We start from the raw sequence: 17,220 nt of genomic DNA on the forward strand, positions 1-17,220 counted from the left end.
TCTTTGAACAATTCTAGTACAACACTGGATTAAACTCCCATATCCGTGAATCATTTAAATAAAAAACATAAATCTATTTTATTTGTTTAAGAAAAACTACAAACAGAGCTAATTGTTAGGATCAAAAGGGAGAAATTATCCCATTTTTACTCATTATAAAGACATTACATTTGAAACCCCACAAGAAAAGTGACCATTAAGCGCAGTATGATTTGGAAAGCGACCACTTCGATCACTCCTCACACGTCCCCATCTTTTTATCGGTCATTTGAGTATATGGTCTTTTGTGTATTGGTCAACAACGTCCTAACACTGACCGGCTGATATTATACGTACGTGAGTTAATGCGACTTGTGTCAATAGACATCAAAGGCCCGCCGCCACAAGCCGATACAAACTAGAGTATCGTGAATAAACCAGGGTATATAATGGAATTTTTAATCTGGGGCTTGATAGTGAGGAAATAAGTTATACACACAGTATTTCAAGAGTTCTAATGTGTATATTTATATGTTTATGTTGAAACAATAAGATCAAAAGCTGGCTTTGTGCGGTGTTTTTCTGTACAGATTTCACTACTTATGATCAAGACAAATATTTTATCACAGATAAGTCTACCAGATTTCAACACTAACTTGTAGGCTTTTACATAGATCTCCATTCATTTTCATCTCTGTTAAGTGCGTTTATTAAGTGCATGTTTAAAAGCCCAAAGTAACGGGGAGACTTAGTACTTCAAATCAATCGCTTCTTGTTTAAAATAAACGAAGAAAAACATTTTAATGTAGAAAGTGTCGATCAAAGTCTCCTTTGATGATCTCTAATAGAAATACATTAATAAGTCCAAATGAATGTTTACATTTAATCAATAGAACAGTTTCTATAAATTGTTCCCTGTTGAATAGGAAAGGCTAAAATTCAGAGATACAGGGTCCTATTTATTTCATATATATATGAGATGGTGAGAACAGTTGTTCTGTAAGACCAGCATGCTGTAAATTGGCTTTGTACCTGGGGAAGATGACCAATTACACAGATGTTACAAATGTAAAATTGCTGTCGACAACATCAAAAAATTAGGAGAATTATAATTACGTATATTATATACATTTTCCTTATTCTCTTTTTCAGGGTTATACTATGAAGACATTTGTTTGGAACATAAATTTCAACAAGAGATGTTTGTGCACACTTATCCCCCCACCCTCATTGGACATATATCCAAAACAGAACGTGACCTAGATCTTCTTATCATAAATCTGTATACCAAATTTTATTTTAGTATGTGCAACCTCTGCAAAGAAAATGAACGGAAACTGCAAATAATTGGAATTTTTCTAAGTCCAAGGGGGCATAACTCTGTTGTTATGAACGGAAACTGTTGGTGGACCGACAGACAGACAGCAGCAACGCAATATTCCCTCCCTTCTTCGAAAGGGGGGGGGGCATAAAAAGACTACACATGTACGTGAAGTATGTCACTATGCAATGAAGATCCTAATTCGATACGAGCGTTAATTTCTGTGTGTGTGTGTGTGTTTTTTTTTCTTTGTAAAATGGTGACCCTCATGTTACCTGGGAAACAAATTTATTGAAAGATGATTTTGCAGTAAAATATAACCAGAGATATGTACTGTGAACTCTACATATTTGATTTACTTGAATACTTGAATATTTTATTTATCATCATTTATTTTCTTGTCCTGTCCTTTGTCTTTAGAAGGTATCTAATCTGTACCGCTCCTGTACTGGTAACAAATTGTTCTCTTCTATATTTGTGTGTGTGTTACCCTTTGATCTTTAAAAAGTCATTCCCTTAATACACCATGTCAAAATGCGATAATACTTAAGTTCCTAATCTGTATAATTTAATTATCGATTTAATTACAGGTAAATCGGCGGTTCCTTTAATGGTACCTCTCAGGTGTTAATCCGTGTAAAGATTGTAATCAATGAAATATGTAAAATCTTATAAATATGTACTATGTAAGTATAGTACTTACTGGCGATATAGGGGTACGTGGACACCGATCCCTGATGACTAACAAGAAACTGAAATTCCAGCGCCGAGAGCTTATACACAGACAAACACACAAACACGATATCAAAGACAATATTAAAGTCCTCCATTGTCTTCTCAGGGTATGTTTTATATCCTATGGGAATTTTTGGAATCTTTAATGAAAATATTTAGAGATTTCAATGACGATATTTAATAAAATACAATTATACACACATTAATACTTTACATGCAACACCTAATATTTTACTGACCTTCTTTGAATGTAATACATCATGCTGTGAAAATTTAATAATATGCTTTATACATGTAATATATAATATGCTATACATGTATGATAAAATATGCTTTACGTCTAATGCAATAAACATAATGCACATGTAATACAATATGATGTATATAAAAAAGCATTACCCAATGTAATATTATATAAATATTGTGTGTAGTTGAGTGCAAAATTTTCAACGTTACACTCAACTACATGAACTATTTATTATATTATACTGAATGTTTATACAAATACACATAACAGTGAACCTTAATTGTGCGCCTCGGTTGACAATGGGGTGAAAATTTTCAGTGTTACACTCAACTACATGCACTATTTATATAATGTAGTATGGTATAATACATTATGCTTTAAATGTGATGGAATATGTTGTACATGCAATACAATGTAATGTAAATGTTCATGTAATACAACATATTGTTAATGGTATTCAATATGAATGTTAATGTTATACAACATAATGTTAATGTAATACAACACGATGTTAATGTAATACATTATCTAATGTTATATAATATGATGTTAATGTAATACACATGATTTAATGTAATACAACATGTTTTAATGTTATATAATATGATGTTAATGTAATACAACACGATGTTAATCAATGTATTACATGATGTTATATCGTTTATGTTATAATGTCATTATATTAACTACCAGTATAACATTATAATATTATTTCTACTCCAAATAAAGGAGTTTGTAATAAAAATTAATAAAAAAAATTGTTCTTGTGGATATAAGGAGGATAGTCATCATGTTTTTCTGTGTGTGTAGAAATTATTTTGAATCTAAACCTTTTAGGGTGAATGCACTACTTGTAATTAATAATGAAAAAAAAAATGTTAAATGTGCATAAATTGTTATCAAGTAGTGAAGTATTGTTCAAAAATTTATTCAAGATACTGGTTGTTTCAATTTGCACTGCCTTTTTTGAAAATATTATCATCATCGTCATTATAATCAACATTATCATTAATTGATATTCCTTAGGTATATAAAAAAATTTGCATTTGTTTTCTTATGTACATTATTGTAAATCTTTGTAAATATTGTATGGCTACGATTTTATGTATGGGGGAGAGGACTACCCAAGTTTTTGGAACTTGTGTCCAATCCCTTTGAAATATTGTCAATAAAATGTATTCAAAACAATAAGTAAGCATCATTTGCTTCACGTCTTTTTTTCTTTTTTGTTTGTTTGTTTGTTTGTTTGTTTTTTTGTTTTGTTTTTTTTGTTTTTTTTTGTCGCACGTTGAATTCTTTTCTATATCCATGTCTATGCCGCATGAACAGAGAGTTCCAATGGACGACCGTAGACAAGGCATCAATTTTTTATTATTTTGCAATAAATCAGGAGAAGACCAGTCAAAATCCTAGAGTTTGATCAGTTGTCTATAACAGTATACTACAGGACACAATTCAACATAAGTAAAAAGTGTATACAGGTAATGAAACATTTAGTTGATTGGCATTGCATATGTATAATGTGTTTCCCATGGTTATAAAATAATTAGAAAATGCACTTTGGCAAATCAATAATAAGATAAAAGCCTGGAGATTTCATGTAGACGTCTTCCGTTATTTGTTAATGGACGCACACTTGATTTCTCACTTGTACACGTCATAACCACATACATGTACACGGACAGGGGAGTTAATAAATGAAGTTAATGAAGCCCAGAGATTTATATGTCTGCATTCATCTCGATGTTCTTACTCCTCTCGTCGGTTGCTAAACTGGTCGGTCTCTCTCATCTGTTACTGAGCCCCTTACATACGGAAGGGGTGACTACATTTAAATTATTAACGACAGCCCGCCATCAGCGCCACCTTGACGTGATGTATCGTCCCTGTAGATCTACACATCTAGACGTGACAAGCACACGATCGAAAACCCGTTAGCTCCAGATAGACTTCCCGTAAATTTCTCCATAACGACTTAGTGGAATAGTCTACATGATTTGGTATCGCTGTATACATCACGGAGTGATATTTCTTCCTCAAATCTCTCATCGCCTCCCTATATTGATTATCGTGGAAGGTGTCCACATGGCCGGACACAGATATGTATGCGGTAAATGTCTTATTCCAGTCGGATGATCTTATAGAAGTTGTATCAGTAACTCAGGATACGTGAACATTTAGAAAACAATCTATGTGTATTTACTTAACAAAATGAAGAGATCTTAAATCTGTGATTGGTGATTTTGTTATTGTATCGATAATAAGGTTGACCAATAGAACATCCAAGATTGGAACAGTTTGATTTTTTAATTATTTATTTCGCAAAGTACATCTAAACTTGTATAGAAACTTGTACCCCAATCCTAGGGGACTTATTCGATCTGACTGTTCAGATTTGGCGAATTTTTATCGTACGGAGGGAAACATCAAAAGAATTTTACCGGCTATTTCAAGGAGAAGAAGTTTGGAGAAAGATTATTTTTTTTTAATTTCCACTGATTCCGTTTTGATGAGGTTTGGATGGAGATATCCAGCGATTTATGTCTGATTCGTAAATCAACGGGGATATCTATGAGAAACAAGCAAGGGATGTTCTTAAAGCCGTGATTAAGAAATTTTAGGGATAGTTTCTTCAAAGCATCCTCTGTCGACAAGGTAGATTCCATCAGTAATGAAACTCCTCGGTGTTTCTTATATTGTCATAATGGAGAGGGCAATATAAATGCAGTTTCGGACTTTCGTGAGCAGTTCCTAAGTGGAGCATTGTCTAGGTACAATTGATTCTTTGTGCCTTAAAGAGCTTGTTCGATAACTTAAAGATTATCGACAATGATAAGTAATAGGAAAAAAAAAACAGTGATCACTTTGGGGAAATTTTTTCGATTTTTTGAAGACGTTCTTTAAAATTTTTCAAATAACGCCTTTTTGCAGTGATTGCATTACTCTTTAGTCAGGACTTGGACAATGTGTGTCTACTCACAAATCCCTGCCGGTTTGATTTGAGCAGTCCAATATTCCGTGTGTATTGATAGTATTGCGAGCCCCTTTTCTATCCAGTCGGATTTAAATTGAGATTTGTGTACTTTAATTATTTTCACCTGTGCTATACCTTTGGCTAGGATTATCGTCAGTTCCGAACATCGGCACTTTTGTGTAATTGTCAATATGTAAACAACAAACGCAGTGGGAATTACTTCTATCGTAAAGTTATGAGCACAACATGAATGCATCTGGTAACAACACTATATTTTTTCCTTGATTTGTATTTATAAAACAAATTTATTGAAATGGGATTTGATGTGGATAATTTTGTGACTACAATACGCGATGAGATGCGCTGTGAATTGTGTAGGGGGGTCCTGGATAACCCGCTTAGGACCACGTGCAGTCACATCTACTGCTCAGGTTGTATCCTCCCCTGGGTGGTCAGGACAGGAAAGTGCCCCAGGGGCTGTCAGCGCCTCACCCCCGAGGACCTGGGTAACGAAATAGAATTAAGGGATTGTATCTTGAATCTGAGTGTTCTATGTGAGTTTAGAAGCCGAGGTTGTAAGAGATTTGTTCGTCTGCGAGAGGTGGGGCTCCATAGTACTGAATGTGAGTACAGACCCGTCCCTTGCACAAACGAGGGCTGTAAACTGGTTCTCAACATCAGGGATTTAGAAAAGCACGTGACTGGAAATTGTCCTTATAAGGAAGTTGGGGTCTGTCTAAAGGGATGTAGTCTCGTTTTATTGCAAAAAACTGTAGATTCACACGAATGTATATCAGCTTTAAGATCCTACATTGCTGGACAGGAGAACAAAATAAATACCATGGAAACGGAACTTCAAATGGCCAGTCTGAAAGCAGTAGAAAGGGAACAAGAGTTGACGAGTCAAATTGCTGCTCTACGTAGTGAAAACCAGCATCAAGCGCTTGAGTTTAACAGGAAGTTAAATGAAATTTCGACGAAGTTGAAAAAACGCGGCAAAGGTGTGAATGTCGCCACGGTAAGCTAAAATATTGTTCAATAAAGTCGTTGTAAAAAGCTTGGGGAAATCGTATAGTTTTGTCATTTTCTTTTTTTTTCTTTGAATTAAATTCATATTTATAGTTTCATATATTTTTTAAACAAACATTGAAGCTCAAAGTGTTTTACTGATGTAATCCAGCGGTAGAAGAATTTTATTTTCGTCATCCGTATTTTGTTTTATTTCACATCAATCCTGAAAATTATATCTTCCTCTTTTTTTTAAGTTATGAAAAAAGAAGTGGTAAAAAAATAAAGAGGGCACATATACAAAAAAAAAAAAAAAAAAAAAAAAAAAAAAAAATTCTCCATTTTCTCACACATTTTGCTGGTTGTTTCCCTACTCATTATTTATCAATAATTCCTTTGTAAGGAGAGAAAAACAAAGTTTATCAAAAAAATCTTTCATAGTGTACTTTGTCCATTTCACAAAAAGTGTTGATTTCCATCAAAGTTAATTAAAAAGAATAAAAAAATTCACTTAAAAACCATTTTTCAATATCAAAATTTCCCAACGTTTTCTCTTGCATTAATTTTAGCAATAGTGTGTGTCCGTCCTATTGACGTATGGATTGATATGTACAATTTTCTCTTTAGAGAGAGAGAGAGAGAGAGAGAGAGAGAGAGAGAGAGAGAGCAGGGCACCTGTTTTCAATCTTTTTTGTGTACATCTATTTGAGGTGTAGATTTTCACCTGTTCCCGGGTGTTCTGTCAAAATAAGAGATCAAAGTTAGCCAGATAAGACTATTGATTAACTTCTCAACTGCTTGCACAGGTTCCTTATTGACTGTTTTAACATTTACGTATGTATCTTTATTTTTTTAACCTTTGAATGCCATTCGTTTGCTTTAAATTAAATTCGGGACAAAAATCAGCATGTACTCATTTCAAATGAAAAAACAAAAACAAAAACGCAAAATGATTGTAAATGATTGTAAATATTATACTATTAGGTAAACCTTTGCTGTCATGCATCGTCTCAAACAATTATAGTACATTAACGAATTGTTGGCATATTTTCACCTTTCTAAACTACTTTGGGTAGCTCCTATTTCAGTTTTTGGAATGATACTTTTAAAGTTTTGACAGCATTGATTGTTCGAAAGAGGTCAATTGAATTTGAATAGAATAATGTATATGCCAAAGGTAAATCCTTTTTTGCTTTTGTTTTTGTTGTTTTTGCTTTATGTTTTTATTTTTATTTTATTTTTTTGATTGCGTAAAATTAAAGTAACTGATTAGGTAAACAAAATCAGTAAATATTAAAAACCTGTAAAAGTATGGTAAAAAATCAAACAACGAAAAACAAAACCAAGATTAAATATTTTTTGCCTGAGAATCGGAGAAAAAATTAAATGATGAAATTGTAAGTCTGAATTGAGTCAATTATGTATTTTATTAGCAGTAGTCTAATGGAAATATTCTCCACGTCCTCAATATATCACAAGTTAAGCGAGAAGTCCCCCGCCCTAAAAGTCCCTTGGGGGATATCCTTTTCCGTGCACGACATGTCATTAAACCATTAATGGCGCCATTCACACGACGTCACGTGCTGTATATTTCAGAACACGGAGGATGCTGTATGGAGGATAGTGGTGGTCACTCTATACAGACAGGACGGCTCACTGGGCTTCAACATAATGGGGGGATACACGGTAAGTGGACGGTACAAACAAATTGGGGGGATCACTCTGCACGGACGGACTATGTGTGTGTGTGGGGGGGGGGGGGAGGGGGGGTTGATGGTAACTCATCACGGAGTGCCCTGTATTAGGAGGTTTACACCTTGTAATTTATGGGGTTGGGGTGGGATGTTCAGTTACGGTAAAATAAAATATTTGTGCCACTGTTATACTGGTAAGTGGAGGGATATCGGATTGAGGTATTGGGCTTACTGTGTGAGACACGGGAAGTTGATCAGGGAGAGTTACTGGGCAGGCGCGGATCCAGGAATTTTGGGGGTTCACCCCAGTCAGAAAAAAAAATCAAATCCCAAAAATTTCTTGACAAGCAAAAAAAAAAAAAAAAAAGTAAAATCCACTTCCATAACGTGAAAAACAGAGGTCTCTTTCGTGGTGGTGATGGTGGGGTCCACGTTTTCTAGGGGGGGGGGGGGGGTTTCCAAAGACGTTTTTTATTTGCTTCAGTATACATGTATACTTTAAGTAATTCTGCAAATTCCAGGGGGGGGGGGGTTGGACCGGACCCCCCGACCCCCCCTCTAGATCCGCGCATGCTTGGTATTAAAATATATATAAATTATAGATGAACAGTGTATTTTATTATAATACACTGTTCATCTAGAGAGAGTGATGAGGAAAACTAAGACGGAAATTACTTTTTGATTACAAATAATTTAAAAAAAAAACCCAGAGAGCTTATTTTATAAGTAACATGGGTTCAACTTAAGGCCTAATTAAAAAATAAAAGATTTGTTTCTATTAATAATTAAGAAAGGGGGGATGTTTTGAACAGTTTGGATCATTCTCTCTACACAGTGTTTTTTGATAAGAGCTTGCAACGGGTAAAGAAAAGATTTTCGTCTTTAAGATTTTTGCCTTAAAGATTTTCGCTGGGGTTGGATCCTAAAATTTGTAGGATTTATTGCGACTTACTATTTGATCTAGAGTAACTTGCCTTGAGCGAACTCTTTTTTAGGTCACCTGAGTCACGTAGGTGACCTATTGCTATCTGTTTTCGTCTGCCATCATGGGAGTGTGCATTGTGCGGGTGTGCGTCGTGCATAAACTTTTCACATTTTCGACTTCTTCTCAAGAACCACTTGGCCAATTTCAACCAAACTTGCCACAAAGTATCCATGGATAATGGTGATTCAAGTTTGTTCAAATGAAGGGCCAAGCCTTTTTCCAAGGGGAGATAATTAAGAATTAGTGAAAAATTTATGGCATCTTTTAAAAATCTTCTTCTTAAGAACCACTAAACCAAGAAAGATGAAACTTATATGGAAAAATCCTCAGATAGTGTAGATTCAAGTTTGTTCAAATCATGACACCCGGGGTAGGGTGGGGCCACAATGGACAGTCAAAGTTTTACATAGGAATACATAGGAAAAATCTTTAAAAATCTTCTTCTCCAGAACCACAGGGCAAAGAAAGATAAAACTTGTGAGCAAACAGCAAAGCCATGATTAGCCATATTAATATAGGAGCATCCACAGGTACAGTACCGACCAGACACAACCTAACACCAGAGCGAACCCAAAGCGGACCCTGGGTTCGCTTTCTGGGTTCGCTCGGGGTCCGCTGCGGGTCCGCTTTCAGAAATTTTGGGTTCGCTCTGGGTTCGCTTTGGGTGCGCTTCGGGGTCAGCTCGCTAGAGCGAACCCGGCTTTCGCTTTCTGGGTTTGCTTTACGCACTCATGCGTGAAGCGGACCCCGCTTTAATCTTGCCGCCAGTAAGCCCCACCCCTTGTATATTCCAAATACAGTAGCGAAATCGATCATTGTTGTTTCTGAGGCGATCAATACATGTGCATGTACAATGGCTGCAACGTTATTGTTGACAACATATAGGAACGATCACGTTACACGAACGATTTCGCAAGATTAATCCTTCAATCACACGATTCTTCATGTTACACGATCATTCACGACTGTTACAGCAAACGCACGATTTTTGTACGCAAAATAGTTAAAAATATTTAGGAGTGGATATTTTTAAGACGAATTAAGGCTTAATTTATTTAATAGATATTTTAGATTAGAAATATTTACTGGTGAAATTCATCGACTTTATAAAACTGAAAGAAAAAATAAAATATTTAGAAATGAATATTTTTGAAACTACATGTAAATAAGACTTAATAGTCATTTTAGATTACAAATGATTATTTGTGTAAATCTCAGACTTAGGAAAATTGTTTTTTTTTTTTTTTTATGTTTTTGACATGTAAACATGTAATTTATGATCGAATGCTGCATTTTCTATCACATGATATACATGTACATGTAGGTTGGTCGTGAATTTTGATTCAATTGGATTTTATGATATGCAGTAAGGGGGTAGATTTTTAAAAATGGCCTAAAAATGAATTATACTATAATCATCTTTCCATTTATGAATTTCAAAAATCAGCAATCTGTTTTAAAAAATCATTCATTTGCAGAAATGATATATATAAAAAAAACAATAACAAGTATCAGGGATGAAAAGTAACCCCGACAATCATGTCGTGTACATTTGCCGACTAAATATATGTAAATATCGGGATTTGTTTTTTTTTTTCTTTCTTTCTTTTTTTTTAAATATACATTTTTGATGTATTGATATAAAAATACCATGACTACAATTAGCAGTTAACATGATTAACATCAGAGAAAAATCGTTAAACATCTTAAATACGCTTTATCAGTAAAAGTTACGATATTTTAAGAGAATACAATATTGTACGACTTACTATTTTGCTTAGTTACTCCGATAAAAATAAAATAATTGAATAAAAGCACGTACATATACATAATCTTGTACAGTATCTTGAGATGATGAAATGCTATAATTTATCAGAAACCATTTTTTTGTTTGTTTTATGTAACAATTGTAATAACCATTGCTTTCTTTTTTATTTCTTTTATACATTAGGGTATGTTTTGTCTGATAAATTTACGCAATGTATATTAATGGATTTTGTTTGTTTGTTTATTGTTTAACGTCCCTCTCGAGAATTTTTCACTCATATGGAGACGCCACCAGTTGCCGGTGGAGAGCTACAAATTTTGACCTATACTCGGCACTTAGGGCCATTGAGCAGTGAGGGATCTTTTTCGTGCCAGCACCTACTGCGACACGGGACCTCGGTTTATACGGTCTCATCCGAAGGACCGGTCTCCATGTCCCACAGTGGGATTCGAACCTTAATGGATTTTGAAAATGAAAAATAAATAAATAAATGTGTAAATATAATATGCTACCTGGATAATTAAAATATATTAATTTAGTTTTTTTTGATAATGTTTAAATAGTTTCACACTTTACATTAACACGCTTTGCTTGTACAATGTTTTATTTACATCGAATGACAAACTGGCATGCTGATTGGTCGACCCACTGATTGGTTAACACGTTTTATCGCTAATCCTGATTGACAGCTCTGTTACGCAACACCGAACGCGCGTTCGCTCTCTGGGTTCGCTACTGAATTTGGGGTTCGCTTTCGGCGTTCGCTCTGGGTCCGCTGCGGGTTCGCTCTGGGTCTGCTGCGGGTTCGCTCCGGGTTCGCTATAGCGAACCCCAAGCGAACCCAAAGCGAACCCAGAAAGCGAACCCAGAAAGCGAACCCGGGGTGCGCTCTGGGTTCGCTTTCTGTTAGGTTGTGTCTGGTCGGTACTGTAGTGTAGATTCAAATTTCAAATTTATGGTGGGTAGGGTGGGACCACAATGACCAATCAGAGTTTTTTTTACATAGGAATATGTGTCATGGTGCGGTACTTTTTCTTTTGATGTTAGCCATACTTTAAATCAGATAGAAAAGTGTTGGCTGAATTCCAGCGTACTATAACTTTTAGGGGGCGGAGATTAGCCGTACAGTAACTTCCAATGTACTGTACAGTAACTTCCAAAAGTACTCAATACACTTTCTGAATATTTTTTCTTCAATTTCTGTAAGCATATATAACCTATCCAGAGGAAACATAAGAAACCTCACAAAATTCAACCCCCTCCCTTCAATCTGAAAATGCATATGTGAGAACCATTTTCAAGAGGAATACATGGAAACTCAGTTAACCGTTTTAAACAATTTTTTTTTAAAAATACACAGAATTTCATGTATTCAAACTAAGACAGATTATTGAAATGTGACAGTATTGAAAACACGCGCAGTTCGATGATTCCCTTAATAGCACCTGTTTTCTGGGTTCCTTGAGTTACATGCAAACGGATATATGTTCATATATGCATGTATTTGGACTCTTTCACACTACATTCCATAACACTTGTGGCTACAGTACTTGACTCAGATTTCCTCAGGATATGTTAAGCATATATTCCTAGTAACATAGTCCGTCCGTGCAGAGTGATCCCCCCAGTAACAGTAACAGTAACACTAATGTAGTGGATCATAGTGCGGGCGGATCAAAGTTTCCAGTATTGTGCCTGTGTATATTACGGTTTTTGAAACCATCCCCTTCGTACTTTCTGCTTTGTTTGAACACCATGCACTCTTACTATGGACCAAGGCCTGTGAGGTAATGTTGCGTGCAGATTGGTGCTGAAAGAGTGACTATGCAAATGACCATGACACAAGACATTTACAGACACTTTCTTTCGTTTGTAAGGGATTTATTGTACCGAGAGACCTGACAGTCTTGTCATTGCACGACTCGACTGCCACACCTCTCTGTACAATAAATCCCTTACAAACGAAAGAAAGTACTGTAAATATAACACATGGGAAAAAAATCTTTAAAATTCTTCTGTTTAAGAACAGCAAAGCCATGATTAGTGATATTGATATAGAAGCATCCTGAGGTAGTGTAAATTTAAGTCCCCCCCCCCCTCCCCCTTAAAACTTTTCAATATACTGAACTGATTTCTGCTTCTTCCTACCCAGTTTGCTCAGGTGAGCGATGTGGCCCATGGGCCTCTTGTTTCAATACAGATGGCAAACATTTCTTGGAATATATAGTTAAAACATTTACTAGGAAGAAATGTAAGTTTGAAAGCTTAATTTGGATGAAATTTAAAATAGGTGTCAAAAGAACAAGGTTCACTTAGGGCGAATTTGTTGCACCTAAACTAGTTCAGGTTTTGGTTTAAGGTTTAAAACTAGTTTTCAAACTGGTTATAAGTTTCGATCCGGTTTACCTCGGTAAAACAAATGAACAGTTTATACAAGATGGCATCTAAAAGATGCATGCATGATTAATTACACAGGGACTTGAGACAATCTTAGCAAAATCGGGTATATAGTATAATATTATTATATATTAATACTATTATACTATATACCCGATTTTGCTAAGATTGTCTCAAGTCCCTGTGATTAATTATATTAATATTAATCATGTTAATTGGAAATTTAACGCGGAAATAATGCTGCTGATGAAAAAAAGAGATAGAATTGCAAGAATTTTATGACGTTTTTCATGTGCATTTACAATGTAGGAACTTTAATATGAAGAGCTAGAACAACATATTAACCAAATTACACATGCAAATAAAGTTAAAATCTTTTTCTTAATAAAAGAATCCAAGAAATTATAGTTTTTTGTTCCTTGTTTATCTTACTTAAAAATGCAGTATTTACATTTATAATGCCTCAAAGATTCATCAAATGATCAATTTCTACATTTTTAACACATGGAAAGATAAAAATTTGGGTATTTAATATAATTATACTCTTTAGATTTCCAACATTAAAACTGTTTTTATAGTATGTTCTACAATTTACCATACATGTTAAAGTTTGTTCAAATGATTCAGAACTTATTTTTGAAAATTATCATTGAACAAACACCATTACAATATGCAGCATATATCTATTCTCTGAAGCTTTATATAAAACATCAGAATGTGGCATTAAAGTCAAAAAGAGTTGTTTGTCCTCGAAAAAACAATCATCTATAACTTTTTTCTTTATTAAAATAGTCACCACCTTTCATCACCGCCATACTGGAATACTTTCCGCTCTTTCATAAACCGAATAAACCACCATCGGAGGTGGTTTGGTTGGTTTAACGAACTGGTTTCAGTTACAGCAAAAACAAATGGAAAACCGGTTCTGGGTTTAAACTAGTTTAAAACCAGTTTGTGGAACAAATGAACAGTTTATAAAACTAGTTCAAAACTAAAACCAGTTTTTGAGAAACAAATTCGCCCTTAGTGTTCTTTCTTGACCCTGTGAATTTCTCAAAAAGTGAAACTGCTTAGTTTTAGTTGACAATGCATTATATATCATTTAGACCCTTGATGACTGGCTATCTATAAAAAAATGATGTAATTTTCTGGCTGGTCAATGCATTATGACATCATGAATTGTGTCCTTTTACCTTATCCTGAAAAATTCTACAAAAATGGCCAATCTTTTAAGCCATTTTTCAATATTTCATATAGAGCGCAAACTTTGATCTAGAATATGCAAATATTTAATGATAGAACTGTTTCTGAAGATTACAAAATGTTCTATTTTTTGGATCGAAGGGTGCACTCATATTTTTATTCTTCACTGAAAGTACTTAAAAAAAAAACTGTTTTCTTTAAAATTCAAGAAGATTGCAAGTTCACAGAGCCTGTTTTCCTATACCTGGACTTTCAGAGGAAACTTTTTAATAGGAAATGAGAGCACCAAGTCTCTACTTTATCTAGATGTTTGAAATTGAACATAGAGTGTTGGTCAATAAACTGGTCTATATACAGGGCCATTTTAAGCACAGAGTGAACCTAGCTCTTTGTTACATACATGAAGTTGATAAAATGGTGTACCAAAGACAGTGATTGAAACAAAAGGATATTACTAGATAACTTGTCAGATTCCTCTACCAACTACAAACAGACGACATCTTGTACTCTAACCATGCAGTATATGTCATCCCTATTACTCAATTATTGGGTGGAATTTAAGGAAAAAATAAACAGCTAATTAATACAACCCATACCAGGCTTCAAATTATGTTTATTATTGTCCTTAGATCAAAGCAAATTGTTTTCCAAATTAAAATTGTGCAAACTTTTCAGCAGAATATTGCCTGAGGAAAGCCAATAATGTTTGAAAATTAATTTTGAGAGGGACATGAAATGCAATTTCTAATTAATTGTTCTAATTAATTGTTGTCGGTAGCAAAAAATTCAGTGCATCCAGTGGAGGTTTTCTGCAGAATATTAGTTTGAATTTTATTAGCTATAGCTGCAAGTCAGGCTATGGAAGGAAGCTCGTCTCCCACCCAACTCTATTTTAGCCGTTCAGTCTGTCCACTGTTTGTCAATGAGCTCGGGGAAATTACTTTAACAAGCAAATCAATAGTTTAATTGCAGATCACGGAAAAAATAGTCTCCTCATTTTCGTCTGAAGTTAGAGGCATAAGGAAATGACAGTTTGCAATGCCCCCCGCTGTCCAAGTGCCGTGCAAGTCTGTTTGAATTAATTGAGCCCAAATTACCTCACTCTGTGAGAACTGTCTTTATTTGGGGGTGAAATCCATCTCCATTTATTTTTTGTTCCGAGTCGTAGTTAATTCAGGGAAACCACATTTCCCCTGAAACTTGACCTTTGCTCCATGTTCCTGACAAGACAAAAGAAAGTCTCCCGTTCTTTGTGAACCCTTGGTGTAACATTAAGTATTTTTTATGTTTCTGATTTTTTTTTTGTCAGCCGGAGCCCAACAACAATGAGGCAGGGAAAGAGGAAGATATGACTGGAGGGGTCGTTGTTTCCAAGGTAACAGAGGGCAGTCCCGCAGAAAAAATTGGTCTGAAGATTCATGATGTCATTACTCAGGTAGGCAAATTAGAGAAACTAAATTTGATTTATTTGTGGTTTTGTTGCAGGATTGTTAAGCCAGTTAATCTATTGTAATTCTGACTCTATAGTAAAGATTTGCTTGAATGATTTGTCCAAGATTTCTAAATTTTTAAAGTCCATTGGAAATATATTTCTTCCTCAAAAGTGCTTGTGTGTGGAGTGCTGTACAGATTTTGCTTAAAACCATAGAAACTCTTGTTACAGCAATTTTAATTTCCTCTGTTCATATTGGGTTATAGTTCTTTTGCCTGCCTAAGCTGGTTTGGTATATGCTATAATTAAAAGCTTGCTGAACAGTAATGGAACTCTTGGTACCAAAAATAGCAGTTTTATGTAAACATTGCCTGGATTTCTGATTTGTAATTTGATACAAATTTATAAGTGGCAACTCCTTTCTGTAGTTGGAATTCAACAGAGTGAATGATGGAACATTTGAATCTTAAAGTAATGCCTTTTAAATGAAAGGAATTTATGATATTAATATATTATTATTTCATATAATGTAATGGGTATTATGTCTTTTTTCTTTAAATGGTTCACTGGGGACAGGCATTTCCTTACAATTTGTTGAACTTGAATAAGAATTCCATATTCCTTTCCCCTGAATCTGCAGGACAAAATGGACTATTGTGGAAAATAAGGGGTGTGGATATTTGCATTTCTAGATCGAAATAGTTAACTTTTTTTGCATGTTAATGAGAAATCTAGAAGCTGATGATAATTGAATTTTAAGAGTACAAGTTAAGACAGCTTGGGAGCAGGGCGAAAAAAGTATTTCTTTTCCTCCCATTGCATTTAAAATAACACATAATACAAAAACTGAACCCATGAAGTTTGATAGTCATGAAAAAGGAAATGATTAAGAATGACTTTGAGGATAGAGCTTCAAACGCACAGATGCAATTCTAACACTCTCTTATATATAGCTTAATATGTTTCATGACAATCGATCCTAATAAGTTTTAAGCTTTCTTTGATATTGGGACTAAATTTTTTGCTCAATCATTAAAAGGAACTATTTGACATACAGTTGTCAAGATTTAGAGAAAATTGTCAGGTGACGTTTTTATAAAGAACTGTCAAGGCTGGATAATATGCAACAGAAAAAAAAGTATTGCTCATTCATAACTCCAGTCATGGACCTAGATAATCTCTGTCAGTGAATGGAAATAAATTCCCAAACTCCATTCATGTAAAACATAAACATTCAGCTGATCTCGGCATTTTTTCATAGATCTTATTGATAAGATATTTTTCTAAAGCTGTCTGAATTTAATAAAATATGTGAGGGACATTTTTTGACATTTTTGACAGCGTATGTCTTTTAGAACAATTTTGTGTATGTAAAGTCTGTGGAGGTTTTAGTCTGAGGAAAGTGGAGGGTGAAATCGTCAGAATGGAATTGACGTTGGAAGACTTATGTGTGGAGGGTCTAAGGTCACTGACAGAC

General features: G+C 34.6%; 1 protein-coding gene across 1 annotated transcript in view; it reads left to right on the forward strand.

Annotated features, from left to right (window-relative positions):
- The first annotated feature begins 5,554 nt into the window (after window positions 1-5,554).
- Window positions 5,555-17,220, forward strand: part of LOC133203683 (E3 ubiquitin-protein ligase PDZRN3-B-like) — a 95,552-nt gene continuing 83,886 nt past the window's right edge. Inside the window, exons 1-3 of the mRNA XM_061339451.1 lie at window positions 5,555-6,274; window positions 7,861-7,950; window positions 15,621-15,746. Coding sequence (XP_061195435.1) covers window positions 5,570-6,274; window positions 7,861-7,950; window positions 15,621-15,746 — 921 coding nt within the window. The 5' untranslated portion in view covers window positions 5,555-5,569. The remainder of the gene's footprint in view (window positions 6,275-7,860; window positions 7,951-15,620; window positions 15,747-17,220) is intronic.

Source organism: Saccostrea echinata, unplaced genomic scaffold (assembly GCF_033153115.1).
Source record: "Saccostrea echinata isolate AGI-Se365-2 ecotype Australia unplaced genomic scaffold, CSIRO_AGI_Sech_v1 ptg000051l, whole genome shotgun sequence".
Taxonomy (NCBI): Eukaryota; Metazoa; Mollusca; class Bivalvia; order Ostreida; family Ostreidae; genus Saccostrea; species Saccostrea echinata.